General features: G+C 31.6%; 2 protein-coding genes across 2 annotated transcripts; both read right to left on the reverse strand.

Annotated features, from left to right (window-relative positions):
• Positions 1–1,618: 1,618 nt before the first annotated feature.
• On the reverse strand, positions 1,619–3,529 carry LOC132747610 (uncharacterized). The gene has a single exon (XM_060737028.1). It carries the CDS (start codon positions 3,527–3,529, stop codon positions 1,619–1,621), a length of 1,911 nt encoding a protein of 636 aa, XP_060593011.1.
• Positions 3,530–3,551: 22 nt separating this feature from the next.
• LOC132747611 (uncharacterized abhydrolase domain-containing protein DDB_G0269086-like) lies at positions 3,552–4,995 on the reverse strand. The gene has a single exon (XM_060737029.1). It carries the CDS (start codon positions 4,008–4,010, stop codon positions 3,552–3,554), a length of 459 nt encoding a protein of 152 aa, XP_060593012.1. The 5' UTR covers positions 4,011–4,995.
• Between the last annotated feature and the right edge of the window lie 17,493 nt (positions 4,996–22,488).

Here is a 22,488-nt window from a genome sequence, read left to right on the forward strand (position 1 = left end):
CTATCATATGACCTAAACATTACAATTTTTCAAAACATATGAAACACTTGGACGGTCTAGCAGTAAGCCTAGACTCTCTTAATTGGGTAAATAACTCATACAATGCATTGATATGCTCTGGCAATGTGACTGTATAGACCAAAATATCATCTATAAAACTATCTGAGTGATCTAGATCTTTCAAAACCTTTCTCATCAGTCTACAGAACGTTGCAGGGGCATTGACTAAACCAAAGGGCATTTTCCGGAATTGAAAAAGTCCCGACGGGGTTTCAAATGCTGTCAAAGGTTTTGCATTGTCAGACAAAGGAACTTGCCAGTATCCTTTACTAAGGTCAATTTTCGAAAAATACCTGTATTTTGATAATTTCGAAAATATCTGTTCCATATTGGGCATCGGTTCTGCATCAAATACCGTGCATTTATTGATCTGTCTAAAATCAATACAGAACCTAATCGTGTTATCCTTTTTCCTGATAAGGACAATTGGACTAGAAAACGGAGCATTAGAAGGTTCGATAACTCCCAACTCTAGCATTTTATCAACTTCTTCCTTTACTATCTGCTGTGAGTGAAAAGGAATAGGATAACCCTTAGTCCTTACCGGTTCTGACGTAGTCAACTTAATGTCATGCTGAACTAATGACGTATTTCCGGGTATATCTGTTAAAACATCTGAAAATTTCTTTAACAAGGTTGCAATCTGAATCTTACAATCTGTTTGTAAGTCAGGATTGACCTGAACATCTTTATATGTCTCTGAACCTTTCTTCAATGGACATAACAATTTGTCACTATTATCTTGGTAACTTGTTTCTAAACTATCATCTTCCTCTAATCTATCATACCCATTTTCCGCTTCTACAATAGCTGCACTTACCTTTGCCAATGCACCTCGTTCTGGTTCGAAATTTCTTTCAACATACTCCTTCAGCATATTGGCATGGAAAGTTTTGATCTTATTGTTACCAATGTCTATCCGATAATCTAATTTGTTCACGACCTCGGAAACTACAAATGGACCTTTCCATTGTAACAACAACTTATTGCGTTTTGTAGGTATAAGAACCAGTACTTTACTTCCCTTCTTAAAGTTCTATCTCTAGCTTTCCTGTTGTAATACTTTCTATACCTAATACTGCTTTTCTCTAACTCCTGCTGTGCTATCTTACATGTACTTTCTAGTCTTTCTTGCAAATCAACTACATACTGATAAGTTGTCTTAACTTCGTCATTCTCTGTTTTTCCTGACCATAACTCTCTCAAAATGGTAATTGGACCTCTTATACTACGTCCATATAACAATTCAAATGGCGAGAATCCTAAACTCTCTTGTGGAACTTCCCGATACGCAAACAACATAGCATTCAAATACTTATCCCAATCTGTAGGTCTTTCACTACACATCCGTTTCAACATCTGCTTTAAACTACCATTAAATTTCTCCACTAAACCATTACACATCGGATGATACGGTGTAGTTGTTAACTGTCTAAGAGACAGCAACCTACTAACCTCATTCATAATTTGTGAAGTAAATTGTGATCCACAATCTGTAAGCATTTCCTCTGGAACCCCTAATCTACTATACATGTCAACTAATGCTTCGGCTACTCTTTCAGTCTCTACTAGGCAATGCAATTGCTTCAGGATATCTGGTAGCATAGTCTACCATGGTCAAAATATATCGGTTCTTCCTCTCAGTCATCGGTTCGATCGGACCAACAATGTCAACGGCAACTCTCTTAAAAGGAGTATCAATCAAAGGCATCTTACCTAAAGTTACCTTACTTATTCTACCTTTAGAAATAGTACGTTGACAAATATCACAAGACTGACAATATCGTCTAACCTCTACAAGAACACCTGGCCAATAAAACTCCCCTAAGACTCTATCACTTGTCTTCCGAATACCAAGATGTCCTGCCAAAAGCGAGTCATGCGCTACTTTTAACACAGTCTCCCTAAGATCCTTAGGAACTACTAACTGCCTACTTACGTCACCATTTCCTGCCGTAAACTCTCTAAACAACATCTTATTCCTGATCTGAAACTTCACTTGCCCATTACCTCTACAGTTTCTAACCGTACCTTCCTCTGCTTTCTTTCTACAACCATCTAATGTACTATCTGCCTGCTGCTTCTCTACAAACTCTACATTAGTGATGTCTAAAATCTGTGAAGGAACTTTAAGTCTTCTATGAGCTTTAACTTTACTCTGCGATCTTGTTTCTACTGCTGAAGCTAACTTACCAAAATTTGGTTCTACAGCACCCTCTATGTTACCGATAATTACATCATTTGTAGGATTATCTACACATAGTGCTTCTACAGTACCCCTGTAATACGGACAATCAAGATCAATTAACGCCATTTCTAATCTGTGCTCACTACCATCAATGTACTTACATCGTCTGAACTTCCCTAACAATTGATTTGCATTTACCAAATTCCTTCGTACTATGACACATGTACACCCAGTATCTCTCATTGCAACTATAGCTTTACCATTACATATACCTCTAGTTGTCGGACATGAATTTATAGTAACTGTACCCACGTCTTCAAAATCCCCAAGTTCTATCAAACTACTACCACTATCTGATCTCGGCATCGAAATCTTCGAATCTGCATCTCTATTTCTTCCTCTACCTCTACTCCTACCTCTATAACCTCCTCGCCTTCTATTACCCTGATAACTATCATTCTTACTTGGATTCATTGAGTTCGGTTCTATGTCTTCCGCTGCGTTAGCTTTATTTGTAGCCTTATTTCTACAGAAAAATGCTGTATGCCCTAAACGACCACAATATGTGCATTTATAACCTTCATACTGCTGAGATGCTCTACCTCTATTTACCAGTCTATCGTTACCTCTTTGCATACGATAACTACTACCTTGATTTTTATCTACAGGTCTACTCGGCAGTGCATAAGGCTTAGCTCTTTCTTTAATTCCAAGATTCACTACATACTTCGGACCTCCTCTAGTCTTGGCAAACAAATCTGCATCTTCCGCTACTTCACGGGCTGAAAACAACTTCTTACTACTAAGGTTCTGATATAGTTCTCTATTGCAGATATCTAAAAATTGATCCCTTACTATGAAGTCTAATAACTTTTCATAAGTCTTCTCCACCTTACTCAATCTTAGCCAACCATCTAAGTATCTAGAGATTCTAGCTAGGAACATAACAAAAGTCTCATTTTCACGGGGCCTTTCAGTCCTAAACTTCTTCTTATACCCATCATCAGTCAACTCAAACTGCCTTAACAAAGCATCTTTCAGCTTATCATAATCCGTCCTATCTTCTAATGGAAGCCTATCAAATACCTCCCTAGCAGTACCTTTTAACAGAAACGGTAAGTTTAGTGACCACATTTCATGTTCCCAATTCTGAGCAGACGCATAAGTTTCATAAACATTCAAATACGCATCCATAGAATCAATCTTTTCGTCAAATGGAGTCATCTTAACCTTAACCTTACCTACACTCTTCTTACCTAACATATCTAACTCTATCTTCATCTTATATTCTGTATCTAACTTCCTAGCTTCTGCTTCCTCCTTCTCTCTTTCTTAACTGACGAGCTATTTCTAACTTCTCCTTTGCAACCCTAGCTTCATTACTTAACTTCTCTTTTTCCATTTCTATCACTATTTCTAACTTCCTAGTTTCGGCTTCCTCCTTCTCTCTTTCTAACTGACGAGCATAATCTAACTTCTCCCTAGAAATCTTAAACTCATAATCTAACTTCTCTTTCTCATTACTTAACTTCTCTTTTGCTAACCTAGCTTCTAATTCTAACCTATCCTTCTCAGCTTCTAAACGTTCCTTCTCAGCCTCAAAACGTTCCTTCTCAGCTTCAAAACGTTCCTTCTCAGCTTCTAACCTACTATGTCTTTCTTCACGCTCCCTTGCTTGCTCCTCTTTAACAAAGTTTCTCAATGCCTCATCTGTATACCCTAACTCTTGACCTACCTTCATCAACTCATTTACACTAGTCATCTTGAACTTATTATGTATATTTCCTACACTGTAACACTACAACAACAACAACTTAGGATACAAGTAAAATCTAAATGTGAGGTAGAACAATGATATCAAAGTATCATTAAAGGGTAACACTACAACCCTTAAACACAAAACGCTATATTCACTAAGTGCAATCACGGTGCACTATAACACTACACATCAGTGTAACACAATATAATTAAACACATTTATCACTCTAGCGCTATAATCAAAATGTACCTTCACTGTACACAGTACTAAAATAAACAATGTATCATATATTCTAAACACTATACCTCACCACTACAAACACTAAGTTTCAAACTCATCTAAGTATCTCACTAAGGTTGTATAATAATAATCTTAAGTGTACAGTAGACAGTAGGCAATAATTAAAACTGTTCAAAATACTTTAAACTTCAAAGTCCAAACTACGACCCAAAAACTCAATGTCGCGTAGCACTTTACCCCACAGTGCAAAAATATATAAGGTATATGGCCAGTTTCAATATACTACAGACACAAAGTAAACACAAAGTAAAATTGTAAATGACACAATAAATTAAATGTTCACCTAGATAACAGGACACAGTTTCTATATCTAGAAAAAGTACACAAGGCGGGTAGTACCTTAAATTGCAGAGTGTATGTGTGTATATGTGTACTTCCGGTGTTTTACCGAAAGGTCACTTTCAGATTACAAAACTGGTGGTCTCATCATAAAGTGACACCTAAAAGGAGGAAAATGGAACGAACTCACCCTAAACGTCCACTGTCGGGTCTGTGTGGCTGTAATAACCTCTCAGCTAGATAGCTGTCACACACACAAGTCCGTTTCATTTGTCACGGTATCAATCTGAAAATGATAAGAAATTATAATCACACTAAATATAAAAAAAAATTAAAAGTGACACACAATTTAACTACCTTTAAGTAAACTAAATTTAACTTTTAATTGTAAATAAAACTTTTACTTAAAATAAAAACCAAAGTTTCTAGTGTTAGCTATATAACCTAGCTGCAGTAAAGTGAGTGTGGTTTGTTTCAAATAACAACTATAGTCAACCGGTATCAATCACGTCGAGGTCACCAAATGTCACAATAGGGACTACGCCGGGATACCAGGCCGACCACAATTGCTATCTAAAACAACCAACAACTCAGTACGGAAAAATATATACAAATTTAATTTACAGAAATGAATTATTTATAAATGAAAAAATGATTGTATATGATAAACTACTATGATAAAACACTGCACAAACAAACACTATCAACGTATCTCAGTCTATTTCTCCCGTAAAAGTTTCTGTCATGATGTATCAATAAAAGTGGGTGGCGTTGTTAAACAAAATATGTCACAATGGCGGGGCGTCTTGTATAAAATCTTATCAAGCGTAACTGTACTTCCTACAGTGTTGGCACAGTTGATAGGATCCTGAACAAGGGCATGCGTCACCCTTTAGCCATGGACATACGTGTGGAGGGCCCGTGTCATCTTCGGGTGTGTCCTCAAATTAGAAGCTACAAAGTATAAAACATGGTAAGTCCATGATAATCAAACATAAGGGTATAATAAAGTCCTTGGAAAAGACTCGACCTTTGTCGGTTTCAAATAAAATAACGTGCTTCTTTGAATAAACAAAAATGTCCACTATAGTACACCATACATTCCGTGGAACAAAAATTCAATCACATCCGCATAATACTGCGTTGCAAATATATTAAAATATACGCCACATAATAACCACCAATAAATAAACGTCTTCCAATCATGCCACTGAAAAGATCCTTTCTCTAGAGATACGTTGTATTTACTTATAACAAAAACTGATAATAAATGAAATGAAGTAAGATGATAACGAAAATTAAATTGATTGAAACAAATCATTACGATACTGCAGCATTTTACATAAAGTTACCCAAATACGGTTAGAACCATAACAAATTATTTATGAATAGATATATATATATCTATAAAATATTCATGGCTCCTATACAATTACAATATAATTAAAACTTCAATTAACATACATCAATTAACATGTCTCGGTATAAATTTGCAAATAGCGAAACACTAGAATAAAAAGAGCTTTTTAAAATTTAATCTGCAAAAATTTAGAAAATTTAGAAAACAATAAATTACTGCCAAATAACTAAACCTGAATCAAATAAAACTATAATTTCTAATAGAAAATAGTATTTACGAAATAGCAAAAATTTATGAAACAAAATCACTAGAAAATTAAATTTACCTTGTACAAGCTGTAATTTTATGACAAATATAATTTGTCTGTCACCGTCATAGTGACCTGTATAACGTCCAGTGCATTGCAATATGTCACTTAAAATTTAGTCCCATATATAGCAAACTACTGAGCACTGAGCGGGAAAACGGATCGTGCAAAACATGAAAAATCGATTTGCACGAAATAAAGCTTGGACGGCGGGAAAAAATAGTTATGTAAAATAAAGGCCCGTCCTTCAAATACAGACATAATACATATATCTGGTTCATAAAACAAAAATGTAACTTTCTTATTACTGAAAGGATTTTTGTGAAATAAACGGCAAAATGTTTAAATTGAGACATGGAAATTTATGCAAACCATAAAAATACTCTAAATAATAATTTCACCCGAAAACTCTAAATTGAACAAAAGATGATGCAATCTCACAACAATGAATATAGAGTAAAAATGAGGTTCGGCGTGAAAATATAATGCAATATTTTACAAACGTACTTTCACTTTGTGACAATTGTCATTTGAAGAAAATTATGATATATGATACACTAGGTTTTGTTTTGATTTAAGAAACGTTATCACCTTAATTAAACATAATAAGGTACTTACCGGGGATCAGCAGTCGCCATTTTCTCGTGGGTATTACTTTACAAAGTCACGTGATTCCCCCGTGATTGTAAATAGATAAATCGTAATTAACAAATGAAAATCGGAGTCACAAATGTGCACATGTATGTTTATATATATCGAAGTTTGCTAAATTCTTGCGTTTGCAATTGTAGATCATAAATAAGTCAAAGACGTACTAGAATGTTTGCCATTAGTTGTCAGCTCTTTTCTAATCATGAGACATAAAGTCGTTTCAATTTTAGAACAATCCATATTCAAGCGAAATTAAACTTCGCAATATCATTTAATTTCATGATAAAACGGTTTTAAGGAAAGAAAATATTCCTGTAAATTAAGATAAATGCCGAAGGCGAAAAGTTGGATAGTTGCAAACATCGTGATATTAAAAGGTCAAGTTATAATTAAGCAGGATTATGTGTTGCGGAGTACGTGAAAACCTCAGGATTGCCAAAGAAATTTTATTAAAAGAAATAATTTATCACAGCATGTCTGTGAAATGACCTTCAAGGTAATAATTGAGAACAGTAATTGTCAAACTGTTTCTTTGTTCGATATAAACATGTAAATATATGTAAATTGTCTGTGTCCGGAACTCACTAAATCGTATGATGTTATGCATTTATCTCAAAAAGATTATGTCAACAAATTCATAATAAGGGGCAAAGATTTCCGAGCAATTTCAAGTGTGTTGGTTATAAGTTAATTAATTTTATAAATTGAGTTTTTTAATAAAGTTATAGCCCCTCCCTGCACTTATACGTACGATGTACATACACATTCGGATATCTTTAGATTTTTAAAAAGTTTGCTTGAAAAAAAATTATTGTCGCAATTTCATAACATAAAGCATTATGATATATTATATTATCAAATCTTTAAAAAAAAATCCGGTACAATTCATAGCAAAAGCAGGGAGGAACTCGTTTGGAAATTGACTGAAAGCAAATATTTATTTAAATGTTTTTTATATGAATTTATTTTAGTTCAGCTATGTCTGAAGCTCTAAGCCTATTGAAACACTTAGACACCATTCCTGGAACTAAACAGTACGTAGAAATGAATGTAAAGTTTCTTGCTCAAGAAAATAACGATATTGTTATAAAGTACTCGATAAAGACTCATTATTTATATTGCAATTGCACGGTAGTCAAGATACAAAGCCTAACATTACTAAAATAGAAGCATAGGAAGTCAGACAATTTGTCTAACCTGTGTGCGACAGTAAATTATTTACTAAACAAATATTAACAAATAGTTAATATCAAAAATATCTTTCTTTGATGTAATTGAGAACTGCCTTATACAAGTAGTCACAGTTAAACTGTTGATGAAAATATTTCCAAATTCATATTTTAAAGTAAATACTTAAGTATTATTTAAAACAATATTCTACTTTGTGTGATTTCAGAAGTGTTTTAATAATTAAATTTATATAAAAGATCGCAAAATGCAAGGCTTTGTGTCACAATATTTATTGTTTCTATACAAACAATATAATAAAAACGTACCGCTTTTGTTTATAAATACTGTCTCTGACATTTAAGGAACACTCCTTGTCTCTAAATGTGTGTCGTTTGCATTTGAGATCGTCTTAAAAGCATTCAAAACTTAATAACAATATGGCTTCATGGAAATGTTTGAAAAATGAATAACAATATATACATGTACTATATATTTCAATATTTTTTTCTGTAGATCCTATTATTCCTTTGAGTATGTTAGACATTTTTATGTGTGTTACATTATTAACACATGAACGGAAAAAAATCAGCATATCACAAGTATTAGTGAAAATTTGTTCTGAACATAATTCAAAATTACAAATATTGTGTTACAACGACATGAATATATATTCTTAACCGATGGCTGAAGAGCCTTTACAATAATGATAAATTTGATATCAAATTATTGCAATTTTTAAACAAGGTTTAAACAAGCCATTGAAATTACAATATTGGAAGATGAAATGGACTATTCTTAGATTAAAGCAACTTTCTCCAGATTCAAGCTGGGTTTAATGAACATTTTAAAATATATAAAAAACAGAACAATATTGTCAAATGATCAATGCATAAAGAAAGTTTTTTTGCATATTGCTAATTGCATCTAAAATCTAAGATAATTACCAAAAATGTTGGTCAGAATAAGCTAAATTGGTACTTACAGCGATAGTTACGCAGCAAAAATATGGTGATAAATACTACAAAATCAATCATTTACGATTTATGAAATTTAAATTATGTCTTTCATTGTGAATTGTATACCTTTCTTACAGTCTTGGTACACTTTTCTCAATTTTGATTAATAAAAAATATGTTGGCTCATCAAGAGGCAAGCAGAAAATGCTAGATTAATAACCCCCCACACACAAATTACTAATTTCCACAGCTTTTATTACCCTCCATTATGTTTATATATGTAGTGTCTGTATTTTTTCAGATCACATGTACACGTGTCTTCATTACCCTGAGGTCAATAATGCATGTTACTCGATTACTCGATTTCTTTCTGAATAAGAACAAATTTTCACAAGGTATTAATTTTTTCGGGTTATTATTATAAGTTTCCCTCACGTTATTCTGATCAATCGTGACGTATCGAAATTTAACGCAGACCAAGACTGCAAACATGTTCACTTTGTTGCACTTCTCCATTATTTCAGATCAATAGTACACCTGTCCTCTTAAGTTTCCATTTCCTTGAGATCAATTGTGCACGCGACCCACGTGTCACCCTTTTGGTAGACCATTAGTGCATGTAACTCAATTTCTTTTCAGACCAGTACAACAATAGTCACAATTTCTTTGTGACTAATGTTTACAAATAACTATATCATTTCGTTAGTAACGCATTGTATCAGACATACATCTACACGAAGAAGCTATTAGAATATATTTCAAAAATATTTTTCCATTTATCAAATTATAAAAGTTCATGTATAAATAAAAGAAAGAAGAAAACAAAAACATTCGGATTTGTGTCTAGGGATTTCATTCTTTTGAAACATAAAATGTATCACGATAATAGAATTTCAAAGCAATCATTTAAAGGTCGCTTCTTTCCTAAGGTAAACAAACAGTTACTTTCATGTTTTATTTGTGAAATTCATTATCATGCACGTTCTTCGTAATTATGTTTTTATCAATATCCTTTAAAGATCTTGTATATCGTATTCAACATTATTAAACACATCGTTAACAATAAGAGTCAATGTTTTTTTTTTCAATTCAAACTTTTCTTAAGTTTGAGTAATTAAAACAATTTCAGAATTTATCAAAGTCCAAAAATGTCCAAATAGTTAGATACTCTGAAGAAGTGCAGTCAAAACAAATGCAATTTAACTTTTATTGACAGCTTCGTGATTAAAATGCTGATAAAATAAGATACCAGTTTGACAATTTTGATATTATTTTTACTGAAAGTAATTCATATAAATGTGTATTTCAATCAGACATTTTGCAATTTTATTAAAGTTGACTTATTTATGATTACATTTGTAAAATAGATATTTATAAACATGTAGATGACCTTGGTAAACATATTTTGTGCATTCATTCACCCTCTATTTTATTCCATTTCTCATTTTAAATGATTTATAAAATATGATTTATTTTAAAATAAAAAATCGTATATATGGCAATTTGAAATATAAAACATTTATTTAAATTATTCTGCGTTTCTTAATGTTTCTATGTTTTGAAAAAATAAGTTGAATTCAAATATAATATCCAATAATTTATGATGTACCAGCGATAATAAAAAAATAACCAGACTTGATAGATACTTATAAACTTGTAAATGCATTTAGATAAAAATACATGGAAAATAAATGGGAATCTATCCCTTAAATTATACAAAAAGGAAATCATCATCATCATCAATAAAAATAACAACAACAACAACAAAAATAAGAAATAAAAAAGGTAATGCCGTTAATGGCACATGAATAGCGATCCGACGCACGGTATAACTTTAAAATATCTAAAGCGTATGGTCTTTTACGGAGCATTTTACTCATTCTTGAAGTAGGCACATGCCTGTTCACATGTTGTTGACGGTGGATCTGCTGTACTAGTCGGTTGTGCCATCATCCCATCCCTTAAAAATGATTTTTTAAATACATCCTAAATCAACTCTTTATGATAAAGAAATAATTATAAAAAATGATAATAAATTGACCTTATATACCAGTAAAAAACAAGGTACCTATGTTTTTACAGGTAATAAGGGTCAATTTATCATCACAAGTTTTTTAATTATTTGTATATCATATAGGGTTAATTAAGTGTGTTTTTTTTGCGAAAAGGTTTGGTAATCCCGAGACTGGACGAGCACCTGTGCCCATTTGTGCCACCAGTGTTATGCATGCAAATTTGGACAAAAGAAGGACCAGAAGTCCATTGATTATAACTAAACCGGAACATGCTGACGATAACAGTAACAACATTTTTTTTGTAGAAACGAATATCTTTTGTCAAAAACGATTTAAAATCTATTCTCTATTGTATAAAACTAGACTAATAAAGAAAATAATCAATCGTAAAAAAACTAACATTGGCTCGTCGACGTGGAGGAAATAAAAGTACCCGGTATCTGTTTATCATATTGAAGGGAAACAAGTGTGCACATTTCATGTTCACCTTTTTTCGCAGAAAGAGTCATTATAATTTATTTGTCCTTCTACTTACGCTTTAAACCGATAAATCAAGTAAAAATAGAAATCCCGAATATAAAAACAAACTGGGATTATCGAAGTAACTAGAATAGCTTAGATTTGCGTAATATAACTTCCCCTGATTCCGCAGTATGACGGAATCGCCCGAATTGTCACGATTGCAGCGGATACCTAGACTGGTTTCCCGTTCCATCATGCACTAACAAAAGGTAGCAGGAAACTACCTAACCGGAACAACTTTTCAAACACAAATGGCTTGCGGCTGTGGCGCAAGCCAATAAAAAGTATAAATGCATTTTTATCAATTACACTATTGTTATTTCTTAATTAAGAAAAATTAAATTAAACAGCAAAAGGATTATCAACTGATAAAACAAAACAAAAATGATTTTGTCATTTAAATGTTAAGTGTTAAAGATTTTGATGTGTAATTTTGTCAACGCTAGAAGGGATGGAAGTTTATTTAAGTGAAGCACAGTTTCAGACCCCTTTAAAGGTCATTAAAAGGACTCGCTCGTATAACGCATTTGCAATATTTGATTAAATGATTCAACGCAATAAACAAACTGTGCAGCAGCCGAGTTTAAAGACAACAATAATATCATATTGAACGAATACAAATTAACGTTACAAATAAGAAACATTATAATTTTCCACATTACATTTTGCTTAATTCGTGCGTTTTCAGTGGTTTATTATAATTAACTCATAGACATACTAAAATGTTTGTAATAAGGTACGAAATTTAATATTTTTTAATCTTAAGTCATAAAGTCATTTCAATTTGAAAACAATCAGTTTTCAGAGGAAATAAAACTTCATAATACCTGTTGATTCTATGCTTAAACGGATTCTATGAAAGAAAATGTTCCTGTAAATGAGGATTCATATTGAAGGCTTAAAGTTGGAAAATTGAGAACATCCTCTTACTTCAAGATCAAATTATAAAAAAAAAATAATAATTTGTTATGGAGTACTCGGCAACCCTGAAATTAGCCATAGATTATTAAAAGAAACTATTGATTAATTATGGTTATGAATGTTAAAGTTCATGACGAAGAACAAAAACTTTATCAATATGTTTTGCTGCTAGCTACTGCGTTTTTTTTCAAAATGATTTAGAATATCAAGTCAATGACATTATATTTTGCAATTCTTATCAACAGCCATTGTTCCATAAATAAATCATTTTTGTTCACAAAATATAAAAATTCTGACTTAAATAAACAACAGTTTCTATGGTTTGCTTTAAATGATCAATACTTTTGACAAATTGCTAAGTAGTTTGACACACATCCGCTACGTTTGTATTTTGTATTTTGAAAACTGTTTAAGTTAGTTACTGAAATATGTTGTTACGTAATATATGTCAACAATCGGAATTACTTTGGAGGTATTGTTTTACTATATTCTAGATTGAACAATCCGAAAAATAGGAACTGGTAAGTTGAAGACCAATTATTAACTTAAGCAACATTATTATATGTCATATATTTTTCTGAATCTTATATACTCTGCATTTGAAAAAATCGTATAAGCAAATATTTTGATAACTAAATATTGCCATTGTTACGATACAATGCATAAACAAAAACTGTCAGAATAGTAATCGTACTATATCTGAAAAAAGGCAGAAAACAATAAAATATTTTACTTTTTAAACGGTGTAACGTTACAAAAGCAATTCGGTGTACAAATGTTTGTGAAACAATCTTTACATTCTGTTACGGAAGTGATAAAACATATGATTTAAAACTTAACATTTTGACATTTACTTAGATGATGTACATGGGGTTTTATGGTAAACAACATCAATCATACAACTCTTCATCAATTTAAAACACACCAACAGTTAAATTTAGTGAGCAGCGCACATAAAGATGTCCGTTACGGAACATATGTTATGGAAAATAAAATATTATATTTCCACTATTTGCTTTATTGCTATTTGTGCGAACTATTTTTCTTGTCCATGGACTCGAGTTTTATCAATTAACCCCTCCATTTACAGCTGAAAATAGATTCGGAAGCACGATTTCCTTTCGATTTCTATCATATAAAGTCATGTATTGGTCTCCCCTTTGGTGATTCGCTGCATGTCATATTAATGAATGAGAACGGGAACAAAGCTATAAATAGGTGTGGAAAGTCCGAAAATCTATTTATAAAAGTAGTTTAATTAACCGCTATGGTAATTGATAACGAACTGGAGAGTTTGCAGATAAAATAGGCAAACATATTAAACAATAAGTTGCACCATTTATAACACATCGAAAACAAATTAAGTAAATCAATAGCTCCCCTTCTTATTTGAATCGACCCTGGTGTCCGCAGGTTTGCTTTTAGAAGTTGATTCAATTTTGTTTGAAGGCAATCGGTTTAAGGGTGGTTTGATTTTCCGAATGCTGCAAAATTTAAACAACAGAAACTTTTGTCGAGGTGTCATGGGTTTACTGATAGGAATGTAAACACACTGGTGGGTCAGACGAGGATTTTAAAGCAATTCAACAAAATATTAGATTCTTTTCCCAATAAATCAATTTACAATAACTCTTTATTTATAACCTATGTCAAGTAGCTTTTATAGCTTCGACTCGCATGAACATGGGGTTAGTGAATTTCCTCATACCCTATCATATCTGTCTAAAATACAGTTAACAGTCTTCCATTGATAAATAATGTTTCAATATATCAACATGCCATACAAATTTATTGATGATTTAAAATGTATCATTATTTTTGTTAACGCGTATAACAAAAAATTTTGTTTGTATATTTTTTACAATTATAATAAAAAACTGACTTTGTTTAATTTGACTACTGTTTAGTATGTTCCAAAGAAAATACATTTAATTTTTTAGCCCATTCATCTATGATATACATGTACACTTCTGGTAAAACCCAATTAACCATTGAAAAGTTTAAAAGAATATTCGGTTATCAGATGTCTACTAGTTCATCGTCACTTGCTGCATTTCTCGCTTGGACGCCATTTGATGCTTTGCATCAATGCCTTTCTTGTTTATCATGCACGATATACCATTTGGCGCGAAATAAAGTAACGGACATTTTGAAAATTAAAGTCGATTCGGCTTATTTACATGTGGATTTTAATATTTCTTACAATGATTAGTTGTTGATATTTGTAAAAAAAGAGTAGCATCATATGTGAAAAGAAAATGTACATGCTTTAATATTTTTTATCATCTAATATTACTGACTACAATAGTGACATAAACAGAACAATGTTGCACTATTGTCATGTCACATTACATTTACAAGTCTTGTAAGTCTTGTTTGTATTGGAATTACTTACCTTACCAGACAGGCATCAGTGAAAGCATTTTTTTCATTTAATAATTTAATTTAATAATTTAAAGAAGAATAATATATGGCCCCTCTGTCATGGACAGTGCATACGATAAGCATAATTATGCAAATCTAAATGATTTACAAAACTTCCGGAATAATGTACACTAGTCCCTTATCTAAATAGAAAATGGCCTGTGCGCAGGAATGATTTGGTAAGGGATCTGTAATAAGCGCATTTTTTTGCGCGGATTCATACTGATAATTCCAAAACCTTTTACATAATGTAAGTGACATAACGATACAATGTTAGTGTTGTACAAATAGTAAAACATTGAAAACCCGTTTCAAACATAAGATCTATGAATGCTATGTTTCGTTACAAACTTGTTATGTTCCGTAACGGAAATCTGCAATCTTCCACCAAAATACAACTGATCTTATACTTCTAGTTTATATTGGACACCATTTTCATATATCGTAATAATGAAAAATTCATTGGAATTCTTTTTTATAGACAAAATGTTTATCAATGTTTTTGATCTCAAAAAGGCCGGTAGAAGACTATGCTTCCGTAACAAATTGCCTTTGACTAATTGATAAACGGTGATTTTTTTTCATTGAAATGTGTGTTCCTTGTCAAATTGTTAACTAACCATGGATAAGGTACATATATGAAACATTAACATAATAATCTACAAATTGTTTCGGAGATTTTAAAATCTTTCTTTATCATTTACAAAGATAAATGCATAATTGATTAGGTCGATAAATTAAACTGAACTTAATGAAAAAATCACTTATTCTAATACTCAGATTAATTGTGTTAAAGCTTTAAAATTAAGTAAATATTTTCTGATTAATGTGCGATCCAATTATGTTGAAATATTGACATCATATATATTATCAAATGATATCTTATCAATGTTTCGAGACAAAATTAAAAGTTAGAAACAGATTGTTGCCTTACTCAAAATGAAATTCATTTAACAAAACATATTCAGCAAAAAAGAACATAGTAATGTACTTACTTTAAGAAAGATAAATTCAGCATATTCATCGTGAAAAGATAAAATAGTGATTCAAAGATAAACACTATATATCACGTGTGTTCCTTATAATCATGTATTTTTGTTGACCTTATTAATCGTAAAAAAGAAAATATTTATCTTATCCAAAGGGTTTTGAATATAAAAGCCGTACGAATTTCATACACAATATTTGGATTACTTGGATTTTAAGTAGTTTCGTTTTAAATATAATGTACTTTATTATATCTTTGTTTTTATGAAATACCTCTACAAAAGTTATAATCATTAGTGTTTTTGCGAATATACACAGCGTATTGTCAAAATAGCATAATGCACGATATATGTTAACAGGATTTCTGACGTATGAGCTTGACTGAAAAGGACTGAACATATTTCATACTTGCACACTTTCAGTGAGTGTGGCAGAAAGACATTAGGTTATAAAATGTCGGCAACTTTATTTTATACCGTATGTTGTTAAATTGTAACTGATGTTCCTATTAATTAAGATTATATTTCGATATATCTAAAATATAATAAGCGGCAACAGTTGTAAATAAAGTGAGTTGTCTTATGAAATAAGTCCGTCATTTATTGTCACATATATGATTTTCATTCTTTACTTATATTGGAACATTTGCAAGGCACTCATCCGGTTTTTAATCAAATATGCATTGTAAAGTTTTAATATCAAGATTATAATAATATATTCAATTTTGATAACGGAAATTGTCTGTACAAATAACAAGGTCAGCAAACGTGTTTCAAAATTAATTGAAATAACATATTTCACTTAAAAAATTTGAATAAATGTTTAGTTCAATCAACACAATATTTAATAACAACTAATATCATAGTTGACTGAACCACTAGTACCAATAAAAAATACTACCTCAATCGGGCAATATTTCTATCGGATGCATTTCAAAGTTATCTTTATATTAATCCAAAAAGAACAACCACAGGCGTACATTCAGTTATTTTTTTTAATATTCAAATCGATTTCGAACAAATATGTTCTTCGTCAGTGAATAAACAGGAAGTTAATAAACAGGAAGAGACGTCACATGACGTCAACGTCATAGGTGGCGGGAAATATACATTGTTACGTTATATTAAAATCCGTTAAAAAATAATAAAGATTTCGATATATATATATATATAAACATTCACGGATTATGAAATGCAAGTATTTCCTATATAAAATATATAAAAAACAATAATAGGAAACAACGTGACTGTTACGTAACGTGTATACATGCATAAAACAGATGAAGTATTATATTGGAAATAGTATATAACCATTTTATAATGGAATGTCTACGCAAAAGAACCTACGGAAATAATTAAATGTCGTATATAATTTTTGCATTTAATCCAGATGGTGAAAACGTCTTTAGCTTATGAATCCAGTAGGTTTCTCTACATAGACGCTCCATTTTGTCGCTGACAATCTCAATCTCTTTTCTTTTTTTTTATCTTTATGAAACTCTCGGTTAATATTCTTCAATGTTCAATAAAGCGGATGACGATAGACCGGAAGTTGTTATTTTTGTCAGCCTACTTTACATACCCTACAAATGATTTGAAATAGACGCAGCGGGGGTTAATAATATGTTAAGCTTTGGTACGACCAAACAGCAACGGAATAGTCAATTTAGAAAAAATCACTCTTTGATACTCCTGTTGGGAATGACAATGAAATGCGAACTAACAAAAAGAACAATCTCATTATGATATGACTCTTTTCTTTGACAGTATGGCCAAACGTATCAAATGCGCAATGAGATAGTATAAGAAGAGTTATTTCAACACCAGGTTTCCAAAACACAAATTTATTTTAGCTATGTATATTTAGAATAAGGTGGGTATAAAATTTGTGCTTTTCCTCAAACAAATTTATCAAACACTACTTTCATTGTCGAACACCAATATTTCAAACATTTTAACTTCTGGTGAAAATCGTTGGTATATGTCCATACCAGTTTGACACCGAAATGATTCTCATTTCTGCCTGTTTCCCATTTGTTGGCATTGTTTTGACATTTAACATTGCTAAGTATATAAAGTAACTATGCGTTTATGCAAATAAGATTTTGTTCTAATCCACTTTATTTAACATTGCGAAACTGAGTTAACTTGACCAAAATAATAAATATCTATACATATTTTTGTTAATCTGCGACTGCCAAGCACAACTTACAAAATTTAAAAGAAAATTTGTTTAACTTTTGTACTAACAGTCTCCAAAACATGCACGATAAAAGGGTTTATAAGACACATAATACACTGTTAAGAAACATAAAATAAACAAATACACCAAAAAATGTTTTTGTAAGATATTATTAAAATATCAATTGAACACGACAGACTGAAGTTTCCGACTGCGAAATCATGTACGAAAATGAGGGAATCTAATACCTAAATTTCATGAAATGTAATCAGAAAGAATTAAACAATGATTATGTACGTTGAGACGCCATATATCATATATGTAGGTCACTTGCCTGGAACCTCTTAACATGTTCAACAATGTAAAATACTCGGAACCGATTTTTAATCAATTAAAAACAATATCAGAAAAATCAGAAGGTCGACTCAGCAACACAATTCAGAAATTATTTGCATAACAACTCAAAATAAATTGGATAAATCAAGATATTTAAATGCGAAAAACAAATATGCAAAATAGTCTAGTCGAATTTCAAATGACCATTTGCATTACATCAGTTTTAAAAGGAGTGCGATATCGCAGGTTTAAGTTTAATAAATGTTCAGTGAAAGGATACAAATCACACATTTTCATTACTTAAAATAAGCTATGGCTCAAGTGTCAACTTTTTTTCAAATACACAAATCGTGCTTCTTCATTTTGTTAGGATCGAAAATTACCATTCAGTAGAAAATACTACTTGCTCACTCTTTGCGAGGTGCACTGTAATGTATATTATTTTTAAGATGACATTTTAGCTCACCTGTCACAAAGTCATTGATTTTCCCTAAATGCATATAGTAAAAACTTAAAAAATCTTCTTTTAGCTATGGCTAAGATATTGAGCATCAAACATGTTCTAATAGGTGTCTACCAAGTGTGTTCAAATAAAAGCCATGGGGTCAAAATTGGCCCCGCCCCAGGGGGTCATTGATTTTCTCTTTATGCATATAGTAAAAACTTAAAAAATTTCCTTTTAAAGAACCAAAAGAGTTAGAGCTAAGATATTTAGCATGAAACATGTTCTAATAAGTGTCTACCAAGTTTGTTCAAATAAAAGCCCTGGGGTCAAAATTGGCCCCGCCCCGGGGGGTCATTGATTTTCCCTATATGCATATAGTAAAAACTTAAAAAATCTTCTTTTAAAGAACTCAAAGAGCTATGGCTAAGATATTTAGCATCAAACATGTTCTAATAGGTGTCTACCAAGTTTGTTCAAATAAAAGCCCTGGGGTCAAAATTGGCACCGCCCGGGGGTCATTGATTTTCCTTAAATGTGCATAGCAAAAACTTAAAAAATCTTCTTTGAAAAATCCCAAATAGCTAGAGTTAAGATATTAAGCATGAAACATCTTTTAGTGAGTGTCTACAAAGTTTGTTCAAATAAAAGACCTGGGGTCAAAATTGGCCCCGCCCCGGGGGTCATTGATTTTATTTATATGTGTATAGCAAAATCTTAAAATCTTCTTTGAAAAAACCCAAATAGCTAGAGTTTAGATAATAAGCATGAAACATCTTCTAGTAGGTGTCTACAAAGTTTGTTCAAATAAAAGCCCTGGGGTCAAAACTGGCCCGGCCTCAGGGGTGTCATTTGTTTTTTACTATATAGCTAGAGCTTAGATGTTTAGCATGAAACATCTTTTTTTGGGTGTCTACCAAGTTGTGCAAATGAAAGCCCTTGGGTTGAAATTGGCCTTGCAACGTTGGGGGGGGGGGGTTGGGGGCCTATATACAGGTGAGCGACCTCAGGGCCATCATGGCCCTCTTGTTATATAAATTTTCAAACTGAAATAAAAACCAAATCAACTATTGACGATAAATATTTTACATTGCCGAATATTGGATAGCGTTTAAACAAATACTAAGGGGACGTAAAAGATGTTTACATCTTAACATTTTTAAATTCATCTCGCAAATTACCAAAATCAATTTTAGACAGAAATTTTCAAGTTTAAAGTTTATTTTCCGTGCTGTCGAGTCATATCAATTTTCAGATTTCAATATAATTGTACATCATGTACATTACAGATATTTGCATGATGATGTATCTTAAACAATTACAAGGGAAACCATGACAAACGTCAAAATGTGGGGGTGGGGGCGGAGAAAGAATGTTCTCTCGGAAGTATAACATGGAAATTGCAGACTCAATTTTATTAAGATAGTTCGGTTTGACTTAAGCTTTTGAACGAAAGAAGTGAAAAAATGCAAGATATGGTCTACGCCAGCGCACTCCCTCCCTATGACTGCCTTAAAAACAATTCAACATTTAAACTGAAAGTCGTGCAGTTATCATGGAGCTGTCATTGTGACTTTTTGTATGTCATTCATTACAAATGGTGTTTTGCACTAAAGTAAAGTAATACTTGCCCCGTAACAAATAGAATCAAACAAAAACGATGGACTCTTCTAAATAAAATGTACTTTTCAAAAAGGATTAGTTTTTTAAAAAAGATATATATGATCTACGCCAGAAGACAAATTTAAAAGCAGGCAACTATACAATATTCAAGAAGGAAGGTGGAGCCACATAACAATATGAAAATCAAATGAAATTTACTTAACATACCACAAACAATTATGTTACATGTAGCATGTCAGTTTTAACTTTTAAACAATTATATGCAACTTTAGTACCAGTCTTTGTATTGTATCAGGCAATGATATACAGAAAATTGGTAAGATATTTCTTGGAAAAGGAAAAGAAGAAAAGAAAGAAAGAAAGAAATAAATAAAAAAGAAAGATGTTTGTCATTTTAGAAGTTCACAACCGTTATGTTTCTTTCTTTACATGATCAAAACATCTATGCACATTATGTATGACAAACCTGTATATAAATTGACGTGTTAAAGTATAATGTTAAAACAAACTACGAAAATAGCATGCTACACAGCTCACGAATAGGCATATTTACAGCAGTAATTCATCAATATGTCATTCAAACCTGGTAATTTAGCAAAAGTTGGTTAACTCTATACTATCAATCACACTTAATATTGTTTACAATCCTGTAAGGAAGTTCTGAGATACATAACAAACATAACGTATATGAAAGAGGTCGTAGCAAACTTTGGAAATGGGTGTAATGACCTCATTAGCTAATTCAAAAACGTTACTTCTTGTATTTAGTAAATCCATCATAATGCACTTTCTGGCTTCATATTAATGTCAATTAAATATGTTAAGATCAAACATTTTACCATCATGAAAAGGAGATTAAAAGTGCCCATATAGTTTCCACATAATCACCCATTCTGGTTGATAAGATATGAAGAATTTGATAATATACATACTTCTAGTAATTAAAGTAATCATTTGAAAAGATAAAACGAAGGCATAACTGAAAGAAATAAGAACAAATGCTAATGTTAAACTCTTATTTACCAAGAAGTATAACACTGTCATGCCGACATGTTTACTGATAGGCATTTGGTTAACAAGAATACTAGGTAATTTTTAACACCCCAAAACAGTTTTGGAGACAGGTAGTTTAAGAATATATATTTTAGATACACACAGGCTAGTGTGTAAAGCTAAAAAATTGAAATAAAATCTTCATTTTCTCTGATTCAATTGAAATATTGCAAGACATTTATTATTTATGCCACTAATTATATACCTTTTAAAAATGACTTTTGTTTGGAAAATATAAATAATGTTTTTTTTTCTTGTTTTGTTTTTCAATAATTGTTTTTTAATAAAAAAAATAAAAGTGTGTCACATAAGCCAACTAAGCCTACCTTTCATTTATGCTTAATGACTTTACTGCTAGGGGGCGTGGACGGTAACTTGCACTTTCCATCACTGTCCATGAACAGGCTTAATCAAACCGAGCCTCCAACATTTTCAATTTTGTCTTGATGGACTTTCTATAGGGAGTCTTTATTTCTCTCTATTTTACTGTCGCTATGGTAACCGACGTTTGATAACTGCCTTTCATTCATGTGTTAACAAAGGTTATTTTACACCATTTCCTTCAATATAATAGTAGTATTCTCATTTCCTAATATTCCGTGCAATGTAATCAAATATTTCGACTCGTGCAGTGAATAAAATATTGTTATTTAACAGTGTATATATCATTTAAATGTACTTATTTATGTTACAAAATACAGTGACATAAGTATTTGTTCGTGAAACTAAATTTAACTGGTGTATCAGACGAGCATACAATTTATTAACATAATATAGATCTTGTTTATCATTCATGTCGAAATTCATTAACATCTTCACCATTATAAAATACTGAAAACTATATTTTTTAATATAAACGTCAGAATGTCACAAAGTCGCCTCAATTGCGCAATTATGAAACCAATTTGCATACCAGGTCAATATTATTTGAATACGTCAACATTTGCTCTCTAA

The sequence above is a fragment of the Ruditapes philippinarum genome, unplaced genomic scaffold (assembly GCF_026571515.1).
Source record: "Ruditapes philippinarum isolate M1 unplaced genomic scaffold, ASM2657151v2 ctg7273_1_1_1_1, whole genome shotgun sequence".
In the NCBI taxonomy this organism is placed as follows: Eukaryota; Metazoa; Mollusca; class Bivalvia; order Venerida; family Veneridae; genus Ruditapes; species Ruditapes philippinarum.